Consider the following 25926-nt stretch of genomic DNA (forward strand, 5'->3'; position numbering starts at 1 on the left):
CAGCCTGACTCATCCCCCTCACGCTGGATTGTCCGCCGTGTTTCACAACTGCACGTAAGTTACGTGCACCTGGCGAGCTGCACTTTGCTCAGGACTTCAAGGTTTGTTTGCCTAACTTCTTTGGGCAGCATTCGCAGTCACCAGCGCCAGGCTTCTCATACAGCACTGCAGCACTTTTAGGGGGGGATGTTCACAGGCAGGTCTCTAACTACCAGACCAGACATAAGGCGGGGGTGGCTTTGTACGGTTACAGGGCTAGTGCTTGCTTGGGGAAGGGGGAGAAGTGGCCTCAGGCAAGGGAAGAGGCTGCAGGGTGAGGGCTGTACTGAGGAAGGAGGGTATCCCAGGGTTTGTGTGGGAGCACAAGTTAACCTATGCAAGCAGCCTCAAGATGGTGAGGACTCAGGAGGCAGTTTCCGGAGCAGATGAGGCCAGATGAAGATGCGAGAGTGTGTGTGAGAGAGTGAGTGGTGATATCCCTTGAGCTGACAGTGAGTGAGATGCCAGTGAATGTGTGATGGGCTTGAGTGTGTGAATTTAGAGTGATGAGATGGTTGCCTTACTCTGGCGGCACAGATGAGAACATGCTTCCTCTGTCTGCATTGGATGGCCAACCTCTTCTGTGCAGCATTGGCACTGATCACCACTGCCATTGCCTCCCAAGCTGGAGTGGTAATGTTGCTGCCCCTCTTGGCTGAGAGAGACAGATTTTTAATCAGTAAGGTAATCAAGGGTTATGGGGAAAAGACGAAAGTGGAGTTGAGGATTATCAGATCAGCCATGATCTCATTGAATGGCGGAGCAGACTCGTTGGGCCAAATGGCCTACTTCTGCTCCTATGTCTTATGATCTTCATGCGGCGGGTTTGGGATTATACAGCACGAGAAGCCACTATTGCGGCTGGCGGTAAAAAGTCGTTTTAGATGCCCACTACTGCACCTGGTGTAAATCTGGGATGATTCTGCCCAAATTTAAGATAAGCAAAGAATTAATGTGGAGCCTAAAGATAAACTTTCTTTTTACAGAGTGTGGTGGGAATGTGGAATTTTTTGCCACAAACTTATCATTGAACCCAAGTACAAAAGTTCTTTTAAAAGGGAATAAGGCAGCTGATTGGTAAACAAGGGTAATATTAATGGGTATGGGGAGTAAGCTGAGAGTGGGTTTAGACTCATGGAAAAATACATGGAGGGACTTGATAGGTTGTAGGCTTACTGAAATCCGCTCTTCATTCAATGATACGCTTGTTCCAACATTGAAATCTCAAGAGTTGCCAAAATTGAACATTATATGCTGGTCAACTAGTTCAGTAAACAAGTGTAATCTCACCTTGATTTGTAGGTGGGTTGCATATGAGAATACCAACTTCACAGGAGAACAGTACGTTCTGGAGAAAGGGCTGTACAGCAGCTATGAAGACTGGGGAGCAACGAGTTTTAAGATCTCCTCCATTCAACCTGTTCTGTTGGTAGGTGTTTAAATTTACCCCTTTGTGTTTTTAAAATTGATACGAGAATTGAACAGACTGGGCTGCTGATTCAAAAATGTTCCAGTAAGACAAATGTCTTTTACAAGGAAAATTAAGGTTTGTAACAGGTTAAATGACTTTTGTCCTTCATATTTTATTGTTTTAAAATTGTGGAACAACTTCACGCTATAATTCACGCTATAATCACAATATAATGGAGTTCCCTTTTGCCGCACAAATACACCAGAATATATCACAGAATCACAGAGTGCAGAAGAGGCCCATCGAGTCTGCACCGACATGTGAGAAACACCTGACCTACCTACCTGATCCCGTTTACCAGCACTTGGCCCATAGCCTTGAATGTTATGACGTGCCAAGTGCTCATCCAGGTACTTTCTAAAGGATGTGAGGCAACCCCCCTCCACCACCCTCCCAGACAGTGCATTCCAGACCGTCATCACCCTCTGGGTAAAAAAAGTTTTCCTCACATCCCCCTCTAAACCTCCTGCCCCTCACCTTGAACTTATGTCCCCTTGTGACTGACCCTTCAGCTAAGGGGAACAGCTGCTCCCTATCCACCCTGTCCATGCCCCTTATAATCTTGTACACCTTGATCAGGTCGCCCCTCAGTCTTCTCTGCTCCAAAGAAAACAACCCAAATCTATCCAAACTCTCTTCATAACTTAAATGTTTCGTCCCAGGCAATATCCTGGTGAATCTCCTCTGCACCCCCTCCGGTGCAATCACATCCTTCCTATAATGTGGCAACCAGAACTGCACACACTACTCCAGCAGTGGCCTCACTAAGGTTCTATACAACTCCAACATGACCTCCCTACTTTTTTATTCTATGCCTCGATTGATAAAGGCAAGTGTCCCATATGCCTTTTTCACCACCCCACTAACATGCCCCTCTGCCTTCAGAGATCTATGGACACACACGCCAAGGTCCCTTTGTTCCTCAGAACTTCTTAGTGTCATGCCGTTCATTGAATACTTCCTTGTCAAATTACTCCTTCCAAAGTGTATCACCTCTCACTTCTCAGGATTAAATTCCATCTGCCACTTATCTGCCCATTTGACAATCCTGTCTATATCTTCCTGTAGTCCAACACTCAACCTCACCCTTAACCACCCGGCCACTCTTTGTGTCATAAGCAAACTTACTAATCCTACCCCCCACATAGTCACCTATGTCGTTTATATAAATGACAAATAATAGGGGATCCAGCACAGATCCTTGTGGTACGCCACTGGACACTGGCTTCCACTAAAGCATCCTCTGTCACCACCGTCTGTCTCCTACAACTAAGCCAATTTTGAATCCACCTTATCAAATTACCCTGTATCACATGTGCACTTGCCTTCTTTATAAGTTTCCCATGTGGGACCTTGTCAAAAGCTTTGCTGAAATCCGCATAAAATACATCAATTGCACTACCCTCATCTACACACCTGGTCACCTCCTCAAAAAATTCAATCAAATTTGTTATGCATGACCTCCCACTGACAAAGCCATGCTGACTATCCCTGATCAAACCTTGCCTCTCCAAGTAGAGATAGATTCTCTCCTTCAGAATTTTCTCCAATAGTTTCCCTACCACTGACGTGTAGTTCTCTGGCTTCTCTCGACAACCCTTCTTAAATAGCGGAATCACATTAGCTGTTCTCCAGTCCTCTGGCACCTCCCCCGTGGCCAGAGAGGAATTAAAAATTTGGTCCAGAGCCCCTGCGACCTCCTCCCTTGCCTCCCTCAGCAGTCTGGGACACAAATCATCTGGACCTGGAGATTTGTCCACTTTTAAGCCTGCCAACACCTCCAATACCTTGTCACTCCCTATATCAATTTGCTTAAGAACCTCGCAGTCTCTCTCCCCAAGTTCGATACCTTCATCCTCATTCTGTTGGATGAAGACAGATGTGAAGTATTCACTCAACACTCTAACGATGTCATCTGGCTCCACCCATAGATTGCCCCCTTGGTCCCTTATGGGTCCTACTCTTTCCCTGGTTATCCTCTTCCCATTGATATTCTTATAGACTATCTTGGGATTTTCCCTACTTTCACCAGCCAGAGCTTTCTCATATCCCCTCTTTGCTCTCCTAATTGCTTTCTTAAACTCCACCCTGCACTTTCTGTACTCCACTAATCCCTCCACTGATTTGCTTCCCTTGTACCTGCTAAAAGCCTCTCTTTTCCTTCTCATCGTAACCTGAATATCTCTGGTCATCCATGGATCTCTGGGCTTGTTACTCCTTCCTATCAGCCTTGAGGGAACATGTTGAGCCTGTACCCTCCCCATTTCCTTTTTGAATGCCCTCCACTGCTCCTCTGTAGATTTCCCCACAAGTAGCTGTTCCCAGTCTATCTTGGCCAGATCCTGCCTTATTTGATTAAAATCCACTCTCCCCCAATCCAAAACATTTTTTTGCAACTTGTCTATTTCATTGTCCTTAACAAACCTAAACTGTACTATGTTGTGGTCGCTATCACTAAAATGCTCCCCCACCACCACCTCAGCCACCTGTCCGGCTTCATTCCCCAGAATTAGGTCCGTAACTGCACCGTCCCTTGTTGGACCCTCTACATATTGACCTAAAAAGTTCTCCTGTACACATTTCAAGAAATCCACTCCATCCAAGCCCTTAACACCATGTCTATCCCAATTAATGTTGGGAAAGTTGAAATCACCTAATATAATTACCCTATTGTTATTGTTTTTACACACCTCTGCAACTTGTGCACATATTTGCTCCTCAATTTCCCGCTTTCTATCTGGGGGTCTATAATAAACGCCTAACAATGTGGCTGCCTCTTTTTTATTCCTAAGCTCTACCCACAAAGCTTCATTTGATGCCCACTCCAAGATATCATCTCTCCTTACTGCAGTAACTGACTCCTTAACTAATAATGCAATGCCTCCTCCTCTTTTACCCCCTCCCCTGTCTCGCCTGAAGACACTATATCCCAGAATGTTGAGCTGCTAATCCTGCCCCTCCCTCAACCGCGTCTCAGTGATGGCTACACAATTCCACGTGTCTGTCCTCACCCTTAACTCATCCATTTTACCTGTAATACTCCTGGCATTAAAGTAGAGGCCATCCAGCCTTCCCTTACTCCCTTGAAGCTTAATGCAGCTGTACTCCCTCTGATTTGATTGTTTTACTGTATTATGATGTGTCCCTATTCTGCTAACATTCTGTGTCCCCTCCCCCTGCCAAATTAGTTTAAACTCCTCCCAACAGCACTAGCAAACCCGCCTGCAAGGATGTTAGTCCTGCTCTGGTTCAGATGTAGACCATACCGCTTGTACAGGTCCCACCTTCCCCAGAAATTGTCCCAGTGATCCAGGAATCCAAAACCCACCCTCCTGCACCAACTGTTAAACCACGTATTCATCTGCGCAATTCTGCTATTTCTAAGCTCGCTAGCACGTGGCACTGGGACTAATCCAGAGATTACAGCCTGAGAGGTCTTGCTTTTTAGTCTACTGCCTAACTCCCTGAATTCTTGATGCAAGATCTCATCCCTCTTTCTACCTATGTCATTGGTACCAACATGTACCATGACCCCTGCCTTATCACCCTCCCTCTTCAGGATGCCCTGCAGCCATTCATATATTAATGTAATAATGTAAAACCAGTACACACAAGATGTATTTTTGCACTTACAGTGCAATTAAAGTGGTATTATTCACATTATTTTCCCAATGCGTTAGGATAAAAAGAATATACCAAAAACTAAAATACAAGTGATATACAGCAGCGATTTTTTACATGCATGTCTTCTTTAAGTCAGATTGCAGCTTGCTGTGTACTTAAGTTCTTGGTGCAATTTTTCACAATTTTTGTTCTCAGATCACTTATATATTGGACAACTTATTGATTGTGTCTGTGTAAAACTCTCAAAAACCGCTATTAGCAATATTATGAACATGCTAGTCAATTATGATTCAATTATCCCTCGAGCAAGCACACTTTTAAAAATTATGACCATGTATATTTGTATACGTGGTGTGGATCCAAGAAGCTTAATACAAGCTGGTCAATTTTGCAGATAATGCTAAGTAAAGGAGAGGATAGAATCTGAGGAGACAGCCCAGGAAAGACAGTATGAGTTGGTCAAAATATGTAAATAGTTAGAACAATGGCAGGTAAAATTTAATATCGACAAGTTTAAGATTTTTCATGTAGAATAAAAATAGGTGATACGTATTTTATAAATTGTGTTGAATTAGCTTAAGATAAAGCTGAAAAATTAGGTATTCTTGACAAGCTTGACAAGCGACTCACTGAAGAGCAGCATTCAACGTAACAAATAGAGTGCAGACTATATAGCCAATGTGCATCTGTACTTACAATGTAGTCTAACAAGAGCACTGTGATGCCTAAATTTTACAATCCTTTGGTCAGATCACATTTGTTAGTACTGTGCTCATTTCAGGTCCCTAGGACACAAATAAAGCATTCAGGCATTAGAGCTGGTGCAGATAAGAGCCAAATACTATTCCTTATAGACAAAAGTCTAAGGAGCATGAGGTTTTTCAGCTTTGACTGAAGATGCCTGAGAGATCACCTTATAGAGATTTATGAGATCCTGGATATTATGGAAAACTAAATCTATTTGAAACTAAAATGTGACAGTAGAACAAGGAGGCTTTGATTGAAATTAAGTCAAGGCCCATTTCTGGCTGATGTCAGGAATTTACTCTTCTCACAGAGTGATCAAGACATGTGTGTGTAGTATTAAGATGTTTGCTAGAGCAAGGGTTGTTAATGTGGAACTGGAGAACTGTACCACCCATGGTATGATGTAGAGAGTCACATGATAGTAGACTGTGTCTAGTAGAGTCTGGAAGGAGCCAGAATGGAGACAGCACCCATGCACGACAGTACCTTGGATATGTATATAGTTATGGGATACCAATAAATAGCTTATGTTCAACCATAAAAGCCTCCAGATCTCTCCATGTGACACCAAACAATCTTACAGCGATCTGGCAGTGAAAGGTGGACCCTGAAATCCCAGAAAAGTTGGAGAAGGAATCCAGATTCTCAAAGCACTAAAATCTAAAGAAACTGAAGCCTGACCTGAGAGAAGTGCACCTATATTGAAGACTCAGATGGAGATTACCTAAAAAAAAAAGAAGCTCCATTGCAGATGCAGAGGCAGAAGGTCTCCACCGGGACATGTGGAGGTCCATTTCCAGACCTGATCAAACGCAGAGTCAAGGGACCGAGCTAGATCAAAAAAAAAGGCTGAGCAAAATTCACCAAAGGAAAATGCTGAAAAGCAGAAGAATCTACTCTGCAGATGAAAATAAGAACCTGAGTGAATGCAGAGGCAGAATCAAGAGACATGGCCAAATCACAAGAAGGTGAGCAAAATACAGTTTTTTTAAAAGTTGAAAGTACCTTTTATAATGGGCAGCCATTAGGATCAGCGCATCCAGAGCACAGCTGCAGGAAAGCTGCAGCAATGGGCCCACAACTGGCACCATAACACATGGTGGCTGAGCTGGACTGAAGGGAAGAAAAAAGTTCTTAAAAACTGCAGTCGGAGACAGGCCTGGCCTACAGTGAAACCAAAATGAAGGACAAGGACAAAGCTCTGCTGAAGACAGAGAAGGAAAAGACAGAAATTGATCAGAAAATGTAAATATGATGCTGAAGCTCAAGGATCTAGCAGATAAAGCACGGGATGCCTCAAACATACCGAGAACCATTGAGTTCTTGAAAAATGACATGGCTAAAATGAAAATCAAGAACCGAGAACGTCAAGAATGAGTTGAACAAGTTTCAAGGAAAAGGAGAAGTGCTGACAAAGCAGTGTGAAGAGTCTCAGAAACAATTAGCAGAAGTTAAATTAAAAAATGTGAGCTTGAAAGATTGCACACTGGAATTAGGCTCTGCTAAGGAAAAACTGTTCAGTGTAGAAAACCAACTTTCACAGACAAAAGATGAGTTTGCTAATGAAAAACGAGAACTGAGGAGAAAGAACACTTGAGGACGAATATGAAAGATGAGATGTACAGTATGGAAGACCAAATCCAGACTTTAAAAGCAGAAAAGGAAAATTCAAGGAGCCAGATTGAGGGTCTAGCAAGTGAATTGGAAAAGTCTAAGGAGCAGTCAGTGACCATGGCAAAAATAATCTGAAAAGAACTGAATGCCCCGGTAATAGTTTTAAGCTTGTATAAGGGTTTTGCAGATAACTCCGAAACAAAGACAACTGATCTCACCAGAGTAGTTGCTGAGCTGAATGAAAAGATTCATAAGCTATGTTCAACCATATAAGCCTTCAGACCTCTCTGTGAGACACCAAACAACCCTGAATAATTTAAGAATGTATGATAAAGGTCATTTTGATGGTTGACTTAAGATGGACAGAATGAACTTTCATCAATCTACCCATCTTGCAACAACTGCTTTGCATGCACTCTTCCTCTCCATGTGTGAATGGCTGTGATGTTTAGTCATCTTGGCAGATACTGTGTATAAGCCAAATGTATTATCTGACATTAATGACTCTCCACTTACTTTCTAACAAATGAGCTTTGCCTAGAACTTAAGGCAAGTAGCAATTTCGAGGATTGGAGTAGAAGGGACCCTTTATAGTCACTAATGGTAATTAGATCTCCCTTTCTTTGTTTTATAATTTGTTAGTAGATAACAGTAAACCTCAATAAGCTTATGTGTTTTTTTCAGGATATGGAGGACAGCGAACTATCTACGCTTAAGGTATGAACTTCCAAGTATTCACTTATTTGTGTCCTGTCAAAATATTTGCTGAAGGTTCCAAAGTAGATAAATTTTGAATGGAGTTTCTCCCAAATGTTGCTAGAGTAACTTAATCTGCGGTTTAAAGCAACTAAAATTGCTAAGGTATTGGCCCAGATTTTGTGCTCAGCAGCAAAGTGACAGAACTTGGTGCTAACCTTAAAGATTTCACCGTTCCGTATTACGCATGTTAAATGCACCTCTGATTTCCTGATTTATACCCTGCCCAACATTATCACTACTGTTAAGATATAAACAACTCTCACCAATGTTTGCTGCCCCTTGCTGTTTCTTAGCTCCGTCCAAACTAATTCTACATCTTGATCTTTTGATCTAAAATCCTCTCTCACTAAAGTACTGATTTTGTCCCTAAGTTGAATTTTTAGAAGGCTTTTGATAAGGTATGACACAGGAGGTTAATAAACACAATTGGAGCACATGGGGTTGGGGGTAATATACTGGTATGAATTTAGAATTCATTAATAGACAGAAAACAGAGAGTAGGAATAAATGGGTCATTCTCAAGATGGCAGGCTGTGTCGAGGGGTTACTGCATGTGACTAGTGAGAGGATTAGTGCTTGGGCCACAGCTGTCCACAATCTATATATGATTTGGATGTGGGGACCAATTGTAATATTTCCAAATTTGCTGAAGACACCAAATTGGGTGGGAATGTAAGTTGTGAGGAGGATGCAAGGAGGCTTCAAGAGGACTTGAACAGGCTAAGTGAATGGGCTAGAACATGGCAGATGGAACATAATGTGAATAAGTGCGAAGTTAACCACTTCAGCAGAAAAACCAGAAAGGCAGAATATTTCTCAAATGCTGAGAGGTTGGGAAGTGTTGATACCCAAAGGGACTTGGGTGTTCTTGTTCATGAGTTACTAAAACCTAGCAGGCAGGTGCAGCAAGCAATTAGGAAGGCAAAAAGTATGTTGGTCTTCATCACAAGGGGGCTTTGAGTACAGGAGTAAAAATGTCTTGCTACAATTGTTTAGAGTCTTGCTTGGAGGTTCGCCCAGCTAACCCCTGGGATGTGGGATTATTTTATGAGGAGAGATTGAGGAGACTGGGCCTGTATTCTCCAGAGTTTCGAAGAATGAGAGGTGATCTCATTGAAACTTACAAAATTCTTATAGGCATGTCAGGGTAGATGTGGATAGGATGTTTCCCCTGGCTGGTGAGTCTAGAACCAGGGGACACAGTCTCAGAATAAGGATCAGGCCATTTAAGACTAAGATGAGGACGAATTTCTTCACTCAGAGGATAATGAATCTTTGGAATTCTCTACCCCAGGGGGCTCTGGAAGCTGTCTTTGAACATATTCAAGACAGAAATCAACAGATTTCTGGATACTAATAGCATCAAGGGATATGGGAATTGTAAGGAAAAATGGCATCGAGGTAGATGATCAGCCATGATCTGTTTGAATGGCGGAGCAAGCTCAATGGGCCAAATAGCCTACTCCTCCAATTTCCTATATTCCTAAGTGTTCTATATGTCTTATTATGGATAAAACTCTTGACATGCAGGTGCAATTTTTTTCGGAGCCTGAATTTCAAGGAAGTGCACAAGTCTTCAACATGGACACCGCCCAATTTCCAGCTGGTTTTTCACCCAAGTCCTGCAAAGTTCAATCCGGCAGGTGAGGGCAATTAATTTAGATTATGAACCAATTAAAGGAACTCCTGATAAGTTGGTTGAAGACACATTTATAACTATTTTAACTGAAAAGCTAGATAAACAGGATATTTAATAATAAATATATTTATATATTATTGTATTTACAATGTTTCTCAGTGTAAACAATTAATCTTTCTGTGGAATAATCCATTTTAAATACTGGATTTTTAACAGTTCCTCCAGATGAACTATCTTAAATTTTAATTGAAAGTTACATTTGGTAAAATTTCAATGTTTGGTACTTACCACATTGTCTCAGTGTGAGAAAACCGCATTCACTATAAAAACCAAAAATCTGACATCTAAGCAAAATGCTCCTCTGTTGAGATCCTTTGCATGCAAGACTTTTTGTTGAAAATCATTTTGGTTCTGTTTTCTCTGTGGGTCCTCATTCAACATCTTCAGTAGTTGCCATTGAGTATTGCATGATCAGATCTATTATAACAGGTACATGTGTAATGCTAATCTTTTATTTTAGCAATATCAGTTTGATTACAGCTAATACAGATGGAAATTCTTAAGACTGTAAGCTTCTTTTCAAATGAGTTGAGGGCTCTGAACCTGATTACTAATGGGCATGAGCTGACATCACGAGATTAATACTAAATTAACAATCTTGTAGGATATATTTTCCTGAAATTGGCTTGGGTGAAAATTGGGAAAAAGAAACAGAAATAATAATTGGTGCAACTGGGTTTCTTTTCTGAAATGGGGGAAGAATATCTGTTGAGAAGGATGATAACAGTAATGTTAACAGCACGTTAATTCTCCCCCTACCCCATCCCACCCACTGCGGTGCAGACAGTGGACCGATGTGGCGTACCTGTAAAACGGGATCGACAGAACAATATAAGAACACATGGATTGAGGGGTCTTCATAGACTTATCATATTCTGGACCTCATTTTTTAAAAACATTTTTTGAGCTTTACTTTGGCCCGTAACTTCCGGGCTCCAGGGCAGTGTATATGTGGGGTACCCTAAAGATGCGCTGGGGAACCTCTCCCTGGAGGTTCACTTGGAACCATCCAAAATTTGCGATTTAAAGGTAAGGACTGCATGGCAATTACCTGGGAAGTTAAAACTCCCGATGGGCGATTGCCCTGCACTGGGAAGCATCTGATACTCCGATATAAATTACAGATTTTGGATGGTTCCAAGTGTCTTACAGCAAGAGAGTTACCCAGAAAAATTCCGAAGAATTAAAACCACTTCTAGCTTCTGAGTAACAATTGCACTGACCTCCCTGACCCCCCCACAGGTCTTCCCCCACAGTTCTGCCCCCACATCCCACTTGAGACTTCCTCCACACCTCCCCAACCCCTCACAGGACTCCCCACTACCCCTCATCTCCCTATTACACCCCCCAGAACCCCCCCCATGGCACTTCCTAACTACTGTCACTCCACTGACTACCACCTCTGTGACCCCACCATAGGATGCACCCCTAGCCTCCACCCAACCCGCACGAGACTCCCTGATTACATACCCTGCCTCACGCCCTGAATGCACCTCCAGCGATTGCACCCTTCTCCTCTGACCACTGGACTCCTCCCACCTACCCACCCAATTCTTCCCCCCTGACCACTGGACCCCTCCCCCGCCCCCCGCCTCCGCCCGACACACAACCTGCCCCCACCCAAATCCTACCCACTTACCTTACAAACCTACCTTCTTCCTGGGTTGAAAGTGGCTGGACCTTTAAACTTACCTGATTTACAGCAGCTAGTGGTGTAAGAAAGGGGGGAGTAGCCTCTTTGCATCCGACTGTGCAGCTCTCGGCTGAAGGCCTCAGGAACGTGCTGCATTACAGAGTTCCCACTCGGCCTGAGTTGGAAGACTGGGTGAGAAAGGATTGCCTTGATTTCCAGGTAGGAAAGTAGGAGCAGATTGGCGATCCAACTCTGCCGCTCCGTGGAAGTCCAGGCCCAGACTGCATCATCTTTGTCCTGGGAGAACATGAAGCTGACTGAACAGAAAGAAAACAGAAACGTATGTTTGAAAACTAAACAATTCATTGTATTTGTCTCTTTTTGTAGCTGGGTGGCTTACGATGCAGAGAATTTCACTGGTAATCAGTATATACTTGAGGAGGAAATTTATTCTGATTTGATGATGCTAGGATGTGCAAATGATGTCTGCATCAAATCCGTGAAGAAAATAGGCTTTGTAAGTATCTTTTAGCTTTTACTAGAATAATATCTCATGTTGTTGATGTGTTTCACAATAAAAGAGCTGTCAATTTTCTCTTTTAAGTGGAAGATGCGTGACTCATTGCATTGGCATATGGTCATGATATCTGATCCTAGTGTTGTTCTTTGTGCTTCAGTTCAAAGATTACTAACACACAAGCCCGCATACAAAAGTCATTTACTCTTTTTATAAAATATGTATGCTAAAATATGTACACTAGCTGTGAAACTGTGCTCTTTTGTGTACGACATTTGTAGGGCATGAAAACTTGCATTGTCAACAAGTGTAGAAAGATTAGTCGGGAACAGCTTGAATTCCATTTCCTGTTGTGAATCCCTTCCTCTCGATTGCTTGAGTACCAGGCCTAATCCTGAACTGAAATGGATAACAAGTGCTTTGTTTAACATTTTAACACTGAATTGTTATTAGATTGCAGTGCTACTACTCGCAATCTGTATCTCATAAATTTCCCAAGATCGAAGTTACGGCATCTTTACCCTAATAAAGTGAAAAAGCACAAAGTGAGGCCATTTAGCTCATCGTGCTTGTGCCAGCTCTTTGAAAGTGTGACCCAATTAATCTTACTGCCATGCTGATACCCCACTGCCTTGCAAATTTCCTCAATTGGAATATTTATCAAATATTTTTTTGAAAGCAATTACTGAATGTGATTCCACCACCCTTTCAGGCAGTGCATGTCAGATCTTTACAGCTTGCGGCATAGTTTTCTTTTCTCGTCATGTCACCTCATGTCCCCTCTAGTTCTTTGCCAATTATCTTAAATCTGTGTCCTCTAGCTACTCTAGCCATTCAGTCACTGGAAAGACTTTCTTCTTATTTACTCTTTCAAAGCTCTTCATGATTTTGAACACCTATATTAAATCTTCCCTTAACCTCCCTGCTCCAAGAGAACAATCCCAGTTACTCTATCTAGTCTCTCCATGTAACTGAAAGGTTGAATTTTCTGCTCCCGTTTGCAGCGGGTGTGTTTGGCGGCGTGAGAAGAAAATATCATGACATGGCCCTAGTCACGTTTCCCAATGACATAAATAATCCAGGCCACGATTGCCCCCAGCCTCCCAACATCAAGAACTTAACCGGTCAAATTTAATTCCCACGTTGGCATGACTTCAGACCGCCATGATTTACGATTGCCTTTAAAAGACATGCACCTGGTGAGCTGAACTTCGAGGGGAACTCGGTGGTGAGTGCACACAACCTTGCGCAGCGCTCGTGAGGATCGCCCATAGGACATCAAGGCAGAGGAGCCGTGCATTCGGGGGTGGGGCGGTGCCAGAGGCAAGTCAATGTTTCTCAGCTGGCTTTCGGACAAGGGCTCTAGTGTGGGTGGGGTCAGAGGGGTTCAAGGCAGCACAGACTGATGGAAGCACACAAGCACATGCCAGGGGTTGGGAGGAAGGTGAGGGAAGTGGCCACACACTTGGAAAAGTTTGTCAAAAATGAGTATTCTTCCGCAGCTGAGACTGTTCACCAGCAGCTCCACTGACATGTTTGGAGTCGGGCCTCTGAAGCATTCTGCCCACGCGAGCAACGCAAAAGCTTGAAAGTGCCACCAAATGCTCCAGAACTTTTCATCCCCCAGATGCAGACTGCAAATTAATGTGAGTTTTAGGGGACTGCAGAGCAATTGGACAGCCAGGCAAGTTGTAAAATCCCCTTGTGAAAGGCAGGCGTGGAACAATCACTAGTGAAGGTGCTCACAGCCCTTGCAATGTCTTTATTAAGATTTGGACCAGTATCCCTTATGGTTCAAGCTAACACTGCTGCTTTGCAGGGCGGGTTAGGATAATGTCTGCACCTGAGCTGAGAGCACAGCATGCAGCCCAGTGGCCAAAGCTGCCGCCAATCGGTCAAATGGAGTGGGGCGGAGGTGGGTGAGGTACTGGACAGCCAATGAGCGCACTACACACTGGTCATCCAAGTGGTTTGACACGGACATCCAAATGGTGGCCAGCACACTCTGGCATGCGTGAAGGGGCCTTGAGATGCAGCCGGAGACTTAACCAAGAGAGGTCCTTAGGAGACATATGCTAACCCATGCATCTCTCTTTTTGATCCTGAGGAGAACATCAGGATCATGGAGCCTGGTATTCTAGCTGTCTGCCTCATGGCTTACAGGGAGCAGAGAGGAAGGAGAAGGTTGCGACGGAGGCGCCTGTCTCGGCAATGGGAGGAGCACCACCCTCAAGCTGAAGGGGTGGCAAGGCTTCCACCAGACCCAGCTGAAGATGCACAGCAATACATTGCTCGTAGCTGCCTTGCCAGACCAGGGTCTATAGAAGGTGCTTGCCATTACTGCAGATAACTGATAACCAGAGTCACCGAAGACTGCAAATGTCTCGGAACTGGTCAGTCACATATGCCACCTTCTGCAGGATTTGGCGCCACGGGGACTTGGAGGATATCCACTGCCAATGGCAGTGAAAGTGACCACGGTGCTGAATTTTTTTGCGAGCCTTCCAGGGCTCCACATGTGACCTGTGCGGGATCTCTCAAGCCTCCATCCAGTAATGCATCCAGGAGGTCACGGACACCACCTTTGCGATGCTGCAGAACTTTGTACATTTCAACCGGGATTAGGGAAGCAAGAGTGCTGGGATTTTTGCCGATCTCTGGTTTTCCACAGGCGCAGGGTGCCATCGACTGCACTCACATGGCACTTAGATCCCCATGGCAACAAGCAGTCCAGTATGTCAACCGCAGGGGCTTGCACTCGCTGAATGTTCAGCTGGTGTACGACCACAACACATGCATCATGCACACCTGTGCATGATACCCCAGAAGCATCCACAACCCATACACCCTGAGCAGGCCTCAGATCCCTAACATCTTCCAGGGTCCACAGAGGCTTCAGGCTTGACTTCTTGGGGACAAGAGCTACCCACAGAGGACATGGCTGATGACGCCCATGCGACAGCCTCAGACTGCAGCAGAGCAACGGTACAACGAGGCTCATGCTGCAACCCAGACTTTGGTGGAACACAAAATTGGCACCTTAAAAATGAGGCTCCATTGATTCAACAGGTCTGGTGGAGCACTCCAGTACAGTCCCCAGAGGCTGTTGCGCATCATCATAGCTTGCTGCGCACTACACAACCTGGAGCTGCAACGGGGGGAGGACCTGGCTGAGGAGGAGCTAGAAGAGCTGCTCGTCTCCTCTGACGAGGAGGACGTCGAAAGGGATGCCGATGATGAGGTCCTTGAAGTTGAGGATGCTGGTAATGGGGCCATCACGCTGGCCAGATGAGGCAGGAGTGCTTGTGAGGTCCTAATAGCTGTGGGATTCGTGGAGGATGATGACGAGATATAGTGAGGACACTCCTTGTATCATCACATTGCATCTGAAAATTTGACTCCTGTGTGGCTGATGGCAACGCACATACCCTCTATGATCAGGCTCATGTCATGGAGACGCAGCAGAGGCCCTAATAATCGCGAGATTCCCGGAGGATGATGACAACATGCAGTGAGGACACTCCATAGATCTTCACTTTGTACATTTCAACCAGGATTTCAACCTCTGTGAATGTCTCACTCCTGTCTGGCTGATGATCGCTAAGTAGCGATTCTGTACCAGCAAATGAAGCACCAGTTAATGAACAAGGTCATATCATGGAGACGCAGTCGTCATACTTTAACAGCACCTGATCCTTTGGCAGCCTTCATTACCTGTCCCTTTCAGGACCACACCGTCACCGAATGCAGATGCTGAATAGCTGGGGGGCCAGCCCAACCTCAATGGTGCTGATGGCACACCGAGAAAATCACAGAACTCTGTGATGTCTGCCCACGACACTCTGGCAGCTATGACGAGCACAGTCGAGGTGCAGGCATCACTGATATGTCAAGTGACTGTGAAGCCAGGCAACTGCTTGGTCTGAAGGCAAAGAAATGTTCAAGCACTTGGCAACTGTGCACTGCACAGAGAAGAGGCTCTGGACTGAGACACTTGCCTTCATCTTGTGTAAGAGCCAAGGTTTCACATCTGAATTATATGAACACTGCTCATCATAACAAGGAGACACTCTTGGGAGTTTATTTACAATAATGAACATTAAGTACAAGTGATTAACACCTGTGCCCAGACTGTGCAAGTTTTCTCCGGGCGGCGGTGGGATTAGGCGCTGCTGATCTGGTATGAAGCTCAACATCTCTTTCCCAGCCACTGGCTGCCAGAAGCTTATCGAAGTCGACGATGAGCGAAAACTGCGGACTTTCTATGAAAAACGCATGGCCACCGAGGTTGCTGCGGACTGACTTGGAGACGAATGGAAGGGATATGTTGTGCGCATCAGTGGTGGCAATGACAAGCAGGGCTTCCCCATGAAACAAGGCATCTTGACTAATGGCCGTGTCCGTCTGCTGCTCGGCAAGGGGCATTCCTGCTATCGCCCTAGGAGGACTGGTGAGCGCAAACGAAAATCTGTTCGTGGATGTATTGTTGATGCCAACCTCAGTGTCCTGAATTTAGTTATTACTAAGAAAAGCGAGAAGGACATCCCTGGTCTGACAAACAATACTGTGCCCCGCCATCTTGGACCGAAGAGGGCTAGCAAAATCCGCAAACTGTTCAACCTGTCCAAGGAGGATGATGTGCGCCAGTATATCGTGAGGAGACCTCTGAGCAAGGAAGGTAAGAAGCCTAGAACCAAAGCTCCCAAGATTCAGCGTCTGGTAACTCCCCGAGTTCTGCAGCACAAACGGAGACACATTGCCCTGAAGAAACATCGTACCCAGAAGAACAAGGAATCTGCAGCAGAGTATGCTAAGCTTTTAGCCAAGAGAATGAAGGAGGCTAAGGAAAAACGCCAGGAGCAGATCGCAAAGAGCCGTCGTCATTCTTCACTGAGGGCCTCCACATCTAAATCTGAATCTAGCCAAAAGTAAAAATATTGATGGGATAGACAAAATAAAAAGTTTTTGTTGAAAAAAAAAGTCTGTTACATCTTCTTAACCTTCCTAACCCTGCTGCTACGTCCTGTTGCTCTCCCGGCATACCCAGCAGCGTTGGAGGCAGCCTGCTGACTACTACGCCCTGTCTGTAATGACCTCGGCGGGCGTCCTCTGCTGGGATGAGACCTGGGGAGCCCTGGTCTGCTTTTGGGGTACTGCGATGAGGCAGCTAGTCGCAAGCTCCTTGGCCTGTGAAGCTGGAGCTGCCGGGCTCACAGAAAGAGGGGAATCGGATGGGCCATACTTCACTGGAGTCCCCTGAGTGGATGGGCCTGGTGTTTGCACCTGCAGATCCTCCTCCCTATGGGTGCCCATGGGCCCCTAGCTGTCCCCTTGACAGGAAGGGCAGCTGGAATGAGTTCAAGATGTTCCGCCCTCCTCTTGCGCCGACACTGATGGATGCAAGCCAGTGCCTCAGCGACGGAGTGCAGCTCCTGCAGCAGCGCAGGACCGATGTCCTGGGCCAAGGTCTCCATGGCGGCTGCCATCCTACCAGTGTTGACCTTGGTGCATTGGTATGCCGGCACGATCACCTCAGACTGAAAGCGGACGGACTCCTCCATTTTGCCTTGCAATCTGAGGAGTGCAGCAGACAGCCCTTTCTGATGTTCCCGAGCTTGCCTTTGCAGCTTCTAGAGGCTCGTCATCTGACTTGGACTCGGTGAATTTTGGACCTCCAGCTGGTCCTCAGGGTGCTTGCACCCTTGGGTTTCCCTGCCTCCACCTGCTATGGATCAGACAGTGAAGTGTGCACACCAGATTGTGACCCCGAGGCAGAGCTAATCTAGGTCCCAATGAGGTGTGTGTGTCTGTGCTGGTGGAGGGTGTGGGTGAGCGCTGTGTGATGGGTCTTCCATTGCTGTGTCTGCGGATTCCTCTTCCGAGCTGTCCTTGGGGCTGGAGGCGATGGCTGCCCTTGGCTGCTCGTGGCTGTCCTTGGTTGCTTCCCGGATGTGCCTGTGAGAGAAAATTAGTGCATGACAGGGGGCTGTGAAACAGGACACATCACTCACAATATGGTTGTCTGATGGATGATGCAGTGCAGGATCCTCACTTGGTTGAGCGCTGCTGACCTCACCGCTTGTTCAGGAACAGCCCACACCCTCGCCAGCCAGCTGGATAGCTCTATTGTCAAAGGCCGTGAGGACTTTCAGCTCATGCTTGCCTCCCTTCAGCTGGCAATGAGTGCGAACCCTGTGGATGTGTGATGGGTTTGTGAGTGTATGAGTTGAGAGTGACGAGAAGAATGACTCACCCTCGCAGGACGGAGGAGGCCATTCATCTTGCGGTACTGGGTGGCTGCCTCTTTTGGAGGGCGTTGGCGCTCACCCACCCCCCCCACCCCCCCATCCTCGATTGGTGAGCTTGGTGGCTGATCTTTGCCCAGGGCGGGGTGGAGGAGTTCGCAATGGGCTTCCACTGCATCCAGCAGGCGCCCCAAGAGGCATAATTAAATTTGGGGGTGATTGCCTGGAGCAGTCCTGGTCTGTACACGTGAAGTAGGCTGCGCTCTGGCGTGCTTTAAGTATGGCGCCCGGAGTGAGGAAGCGCTGATGCCATGGTGTGGTGGGAAAATCCTAGCCTGCCCACCAGTGAACTGGTGTGTTTCCCGTGCATGTATTATTAATGAGGCGGGATGCATTGGGAAGCGGACGATACAATGCAAAATGCCGTCATTGCGGCCAGCAGGAAAAACGTCTTTTCTCACGCCTGCCACCGCCCTTAGTGCAATTCAGGGAAAATTCCAGCCGAAGTCTTTTATTCATGATACTATTCGAGTAAATCTCCTCAGCACCCTCTCTAAGATCTTAAAATCCTTCTTAAAGTATTTTTCCCAGAATCGGCCACAATACTCCAGCTGTGGCCTAACCAGTGTTTTAAGAAGGTTTGGCATGTTTTCCATGTTTTTGTGCTCTGTTCCTTTATATATAAAGACAAGGAATCCACAAGATTTTTATAACAAATTTCTCAGCCTGTCACGCCACCTTCAAAGACTTATGTGCGTACACCCCTAGGTCTCTCTGTTCCTGCGCCCATTTTAAAATGGTACCATTTAGTTTATATTGTCTCTCATCATCCTTGGAAAATAATTCTCACTTTTCTTTTTGTTTTCACAGTGCTTCTCCATTCCAGGAATAATTCTCTTTGCTCGGGAGAAATTTGAGGGAAAGAAAATTGAACTGGATTCAGAAGTGCGGAACCTGGCATTACAGGGATACAATAGTCACATTTTTTCTGTCAAAGTTAATGGTGGCACGTAAGTACATACTTGCCCTAAAGCGTTTGAAACACAGGAAACTCTCTTAATAAGAGCTGTCAAGGTGTTGGGATATTAAGTCATACCTATCGCACATTCAGTACTACCAAATTATATTTAACTCTACACTGTCAGGATTCTAACAAGAAACAATTGATTCATACTCTCCAAAATTAATAAAAAGTTGAATAAATATTAAATATTTTACTTCTGTTTCAAATATGATGAGCACTGACAGATATCTATGGTGAATTGACTTCTAATTAGCTGGGATGATTTCAATATGAAACAGATTGGTAAAAACCTCGCTTGTACTGGGCTCAATGTTTAGCTCACATTGACTCAACATTGTTAAAACAATACGCTGTTATTAAATTGTCATGTTTATTGGTCTTGCTGGAGCAGGAACAACTGATCAAATTGTAACTCAACTGCTCTAAGTATCTTTGAACCAATATTTTTCATTACGTGTATGAATTCAGTGTAAGAATCCTAGTACATTAGTCCATAGCTGACCATCACAAATGTCTACAAGCCACCAAATGACCTGTGGCCCAACATTGTAATACAGCCTGCAGCACACCCAACCATCTACATTGGCAACTTCAACAGCAAAACATTACATATGGGGGTACCCCAACAACAACACTGCGGGAGAACAGCTGTCAGACTTGGTCTGTATGCATGACCTAAACTTGTGTATGTTGCAAAGCAGCCTGGGACATTCCATTCCACCAGGTGAAAGAAGGACTTACTTAGCTAATCTTTTCTTCACAACCCACAAAAGCAATTGCTGGTAACTGATGTGCTCCCAACAAGTGCTGCCCATTTTCCTCCACTCCAACAACACACAATCCTCACTTTTATCAGCCTTGAACTACCATCCATAAACTCAAAAGCCAAAACTATGCTGGAATCTGCGGATGGGTAACTGGGATGTCCACAGCAGATACTTAGAAATCACCATTAACTGCATCCCCTCCTCCCCAAAACTAAAATTCTCTACTTGACTTCTCAAACTGGCAGCCAGCAAATTTGTTCACCGGAGCTTTAGAAAAGCTTTCATCCCCCACTGGTTCCCAAAAAGTGAACGGCTCCTGGAAGAATACAGGAAAAATGAAGGCCCCATTGTGGCAACAGCACTCCGAGTCCCTTGATGAAGGATGCCTCATAAGATGGCAGGAAATGTGGAGAAGATTGATTTAATGCACTCAAGGCAAAAGGCATGAAAACTCCTATGCTACCTGGGAGCATCCAAGCAGCAACCACATCAACGGCCTAGAATCAATGCTGATGCCATCGCTTCACAGCTCCTAATAAACTCAAAGATATTGGCCTGCAGTGAAGATAAGTGGACAATAAAAACAGCTCAACATCACCCTAAACAGACAGAGTTTTCAAGCTCTTACACATGAGAAGGTGGATAATGCCCTGACGGCAACCAAATCGGACAAAGCAGCAAGAGCCAATGGGATTTACCTAGAATTCCTGAAGATCATTAGATCACACGTCTCACATATTGAGGCCAGTTTCCAGAAAGGCCTGAAGGCAGGAACCGCCTTTGTTGACTTATCCTATGCCTATGACACAATGTGGTGCACAGACATGCTGCTGAAACTCTCCAAAACCATCTGCTGTGTGAAAACCCTGCAACTAATCAATTCCATGGTCAGCAACTGACAGCTCTGGGTGCACCTTGGAGATCAAAACAGCTGCCCATGCATTAGCAACAACGGGCTCCCACAAGGATCAGTCCTTGCAACTGGCTCTCCTCAACATATGTACCAGTGACCTCCCTTCACAAAGTCACGGCTCTTTGCATATGCTGAGGATTTGGCTCAGGTATTATAGGCTAAAGAACTTAAGGACGTTGAGAAAACTGAAGACCTATGTCCTCTGGAAGCCTACTTCAGAAAATGGAGACTTCGACCAAACACTGCCAAGACTGTCATTTTAGCCTTCCACTTGACCAACTCAAAGGCCAGGGAACTACTTCATGTCCAGTTCTGTGGCCCATCAAACACACGACCCAAAGCCAACATACCCTGGCACCCTTCTTAACCATATATTGGCCTAAGCACCTCAAGAACTCCAGAGCCAACATCAAAACAAGAGTGAATCTATACAGAAACTGGAAGGTACCTCCCTGGCGCAGCAGAGCCAACAAGTATGCACCGCTTCACTTGCCTGGTTTAACCTACAGAGTACTGCTGCTCAACCTGGCTCAGGAGCTGCCACACAAACACAGTAGATAGCTACCTCTGGGAAATCATGAGGATTATTTTGGGGACATTGAGAACAACACAGCTCCAGTGGCTTCCTTTGTTAGCACATATTGAACCTCCTGATGTTCGCCTGGAAAAGATCCTTCTCAAAGAATACCACTGCCTGGCAGTTAGTGAAGAACTCCCATTCTCACAAGACCTCAAGAAAAACCCAGTGCATTCGTCTGAAACCCCGTAGCCCCGACTGGAACACACTCCACACCCACAAACTGATGGCAGTCCCACCTCTTAATGGCATTGCCCCTGGTTGACTGCAAGCATCACCAATAGCAGCCTGGAATTTAGAAGAGTAAGAGGCGGCTTAATTGAAACCTTTAAAATCCTGAGGGGTTTGACAGGGTGGATGTGGAAAGGATATTTCCTGTGGGAGAATCTAGAACTGAGGGTCACTGTTTAAAAATAAGGGGTTGCTCATTTAAGACAGAGATGAGGAGAAATTTTTTCTCTCAGAGGGTCGTGAGTCTTTGGAACTGTCTTCCTCAAAAAGCAGTGGAAGCAGAGTCTTTGAATATTTTTAAGGCAGAGCTAGATAGATTCTTTATTAACCAGGCGGTGAAAGGTTATCAAGGGTAGGCAGGAATGTGGGGTGAGGTTACATTCTTATTGAATGGCGGAGCAGGCTCGAGGGGCCGAGTGGCCTTCTCCTGCTCCTAATTCGTATGTTCGCGTGGTAACTGACCTGATTGGTGAAATCACAGGTTTCAAGCTTCTTCAGAAAACCTGGAGAACCATCAGCTGCTGGAGGACGAGCCGTGGAAGATGTGGTCACTTGCTGCAGAAGTGGAACATGAGAAACAGCTCAAGTTGTGACAGTGGCCATCCAAGTCAGGCTATCACCCACATACAGAAATTGTGCCCTGATAGATCCATTCCTGATGGCATCACAGCCATTCACACTTTCAGCTGAAGCCATTGAATGCATTGTTAGCCTTGACATTGAACTATAATTAGTTCCTCAGCCATATGAATTTTTTTTAAAGCTTTGCTGAAGTAACATTGACTGTTCATCAACTCTAGGTTCTTCAAATCATGCTCAAATTGTGCTCATTGTTACTTATAAAGATGTCCTGAATACACCATTGTAGAACAATTTTGTGCTTAAGGATTAATGTTTAAATGTGCAAAATATTTTTTTATTCATTATGCAAAACAGATGGGTTGCTTATGAATGCAGTAACTACAAAGGACGTCAGATTTTGCTACAGCCATGTCAGATACCCAACTGGCACCAGCACACTGGATGGCACAGGATTGGTTCTCTGCGCCCTGTGATTCAGGTCTGTACATGTACAGGTATAAAGATTTGGCACATAAAATTTGAAGTGTTAACCCTTAGTAATCGTGAAATATTTTTCATGTTATTCATCTAATCAAAAGTGCCAGTGACACCTATTGGAGGAAGTTGATTGATGTTTTTGTGAAAAGTAATAGTCCTGAGGAAGAAATCAAGCATGAGTCAAATGCCATATTTCCTTCAATGTTTAGAGTACATTTTTCTCAGCTGCAAATATTTTTGGAAAGGCGGGAGAAGAGGAGATTGGTTTTCAAGGTATTCGCTCAAGATATAAGAGATTCTCTCAAGATGTCTTCTCAAGATATTCAAGAAATTTCAACAAGATATTCTCCTTTGCTCCTGAGATGTTGTTGAACCAGCAGTATATTTCTAGCATTTTTTGTTTTAGTTAAAGATTTCCATCCTTGCAGCTTTTCTATTTATTCTCCATATTGGATTGTTTTTGAATATTTAGCTTAGCAGTGTGTTTGCTTAGCCTTTCTATGTTTCGAAATGGCATGTACATCAAATTCATCAGCACAGCTTTGGTTCCAGCTTCTGAGAGTCTGGTTTAAATGTTCCCAATTATTTTCTTTCTCCCTTATGACAAAGTGCCTAGTCTTCACTGAACATCTTCCAATTGCAGCAAGGGAAAAATTAGGAACTCTTTCACAATTACTTCACAGTAGAGTACTGGAGCTTAAGCAAACCATGCAACATTTTTGGTGCTTTAATTTAAAGAGTCCATTACAATATTGCTTTAAAATGTATATTATACTGTTTAACTCAGCTTATTTTTCAGGGGAAATTGAGGTAAATTGAGAAAGGCAGTTGTTACGAACAGGTGAGGAGGAATCAAATGGCTCCCCTCTTTGCCCTCTCCTCGTTTGACTATAACAGGTTTTTTTGTGTGTGAAAAAGATATACCTAGTAATTCAGTGAGTACTTAACTACTTACAGGCTGTGATCATAAAAGAACCAATAGGACAGACTTTCATGAGTTTAACAAAGAAAGAGGTTAGCTATATTATAGTTAAACTGATCTAAGTAAAATAATAAAATACTCACCGATTTCTGCACACACACACATACATGGTCAATGTTCACACCCAAACAAATGCAGATTACAGAGTGGTGAAGGATAGGTTGGCCAAGTCAGAGACGTAAAAGTTAAAAGTAATTCAAAGTCTGTAGGTTGGTGTCTCAGCTGGCTTCAGGCTGAATCTGGTGTCTTGCTACTTTCACTCAGTGGTCTTCTGCTTTAAGTGTCGAGGTGGTTTAAAACTGCAGATGGATGATCTATTTGTTCTTCTGAAGACACAGCTATGGAGTTGAGATCTTTCTTTAAAATCTATGCCTGCTACACATAGAGTCAAACAGTAGCAGACAGGGTCCAAAGGCTTGCAAGTTGCATGGAGAGAGAGAGAGAGAGAAGAACCTCTCTCAGCTTTTCTGCTGCTTGTCCTCAGTTCTGCTGAGAAAACATGTGCTTAAAACATATAAAGGGTTGGCTCCAACTGACCAGTAATTCAAATATTATCATGTAGCCCAATTGCAACTTGATTAGGTCAGTTCTGGGAATTCCTCCACTTTTAACCAAGCTCCCATTGTTCAAATGAATAGGTCTATCTTGAGTATCTGGGCATTGTGTTAATGGAATAGGAAACATGGTTCATTCATATTCCTCTGAGGTCATTGTCTTTGATGGGTTTTAGCAGACATGCCATCTCCATCTCAATGGGGTTGGAATGTGAAATGTATAGAGTAATGCAAATTAGGTAGCCATCTTGGCTGTCAGTTCAAGTCTTTGTTTTAAAAATTCTGTTTTGGAAAAGTTCAATTAATGTTTCAGCTGGTGGATTAAAAAATCATTATTTGGCATCAAACACATCTTAATGTCACAGTTTTAATGCTGGAACACTCTCTCCTCTCCCTTGCCCCTCAAGTATTTTTGGCACAAAGAATGCAAATATATCTACTTATTAAAGCTTATAAAATATTGCATGTATGTAAAAGTCATGGCTTAAACTTGCAATATCCTAGAACATTAAAAAAAATTTAAAATTATGTGACATTTACCCATTCTCTCTTGTTTACAGGGTAGAGTGTATTTTAGGGTACGAAACAGAGGTACTGGAGCCTTCATGACATTTTCTGGAGAACTGAATGAAATCAACACGATACGAGTGCAAGCTTTAGAAAGCACAGGACTGGATGACCAAATCTGGTTTTACCAGGATGGATTTATCAAATCCAAGGTACTCACAATATTGAGTCTAATCAGAGAATGCACTGCCCTAGCTTTTCCAATATAGCCTCCTTCCGTGCTCATCTTCTAAGTAATGAGTTTTTGAAAATGGGAGATCTTGGGTCAGATTTTCAAATGCTGGCGGGGCCTTGCAGTTGTGATTTAAAATTGCACTCCTAGAGGTAATCTTGGGTACCAACCCCTCCAAGAAAGTCTACTATTTTAAAGGTGCTGGTGGGACGTTGAGGCTGTTGGTGGGGAGAGGGAACTAGAACCCATACAGCTCCAATTAACAGCCCATTTAGCTACTTTAAGAGCTTGTTAACATGCTGGAGAGGTTGCGGCTGCAATTTTGAACTGGGATTCTGGCGAATCCGAACAGTCTGGTGCATGTTAACGCATAGCTGTCAGGTTCAAAGTGGGGAGACCTGAAAGTTTGCTCGTAATAGGTGAAATGTATTTTTCATCGAGGATTTTTGTGCTGGGGCATGCATATTACATTTATTGCAGCCATGTGGTCACTTTCCTTTGATTTAATGCTGCTGGTCCTTCAAGGAGCAGTTTGCTCTCAGCAGAATGGCATTGGCAAGCTCCAGCATGGCTGCTGCCTGCCTTTGCTGTTGGTGCTAGGCAGGCAGCTCCTGCCTCCTGGAGACACTTGGTGCCACTAATTGGGTGTCAAACTCACCTCCTGTCCAAATTGTGCATTAACATTGGGTTGCTTGAGGGACCCAGAATTTATCCGGGCATTGGGTTCCTGGC

At 44.5% G+C, this 25926-nt stretch overlaps 1 protein-coding gene and 1 pseudogene across 3 annotated transcripts in view; both read left to right on the plus strand.

Moving 5' to 3' along the window:
- crybg1a (crystallin beta-gamma domain containing 1a) overlaps positions 1-25926 on the plus strand; it is a 320531-nt gene that overhangs the window by 271630 nt on the left and 22975 nt on the right. For 2 of the 3 annotated variants that reach the window (XM_078542510.1, XM_078542511.1), the window contains 7 exons: positions 1342-1468; positions 8180-8212; positions 9785-9897; positions 11974-12103; positions 19219-19358; positions 22797-22920; positions 25016-25174. In XM_078542510.1, coding sequence (XP_078398636.1) covers positions 1342-1468; positions 8180-8212; positions 9785-9897; positions 11974-12103; positions 19219-19358; positions 22797-22920; positions 25016-25174 — 826 coding nt within the window. Of the gene's footprint in view, positions 1-1341; positions 1489-8179; positions 8213-9771; positions 9898-11973; positions 12104-19218; positions 19359-22796; positions 22921-25015; positions 25175-25926 lie in introns of those variants that run through there. The other variant, XM_078542512.1, reaches the window with a different exon arrangement.
- On the plus strand, positions 16250-17083 carry LOC144680944 (small ribosomal subunit protein eS6 pseudogene; annotated as a pseudogene).

The sequence above is a fragment of the Cetorhinus maximus genome, chromosome 5 (genome assembly GCF_964194155.1).
Source record: "Cetorhinus maximus chromosome 5, sCetMax3.hap1.1, whole genome shotgun sequence".
NCBI lineage: Eukaryota > Metazoa > Chordata > Chondrichthyes > Lamniformes > Cetorhinidae > Cetorhinus > Cetorhinus maximus.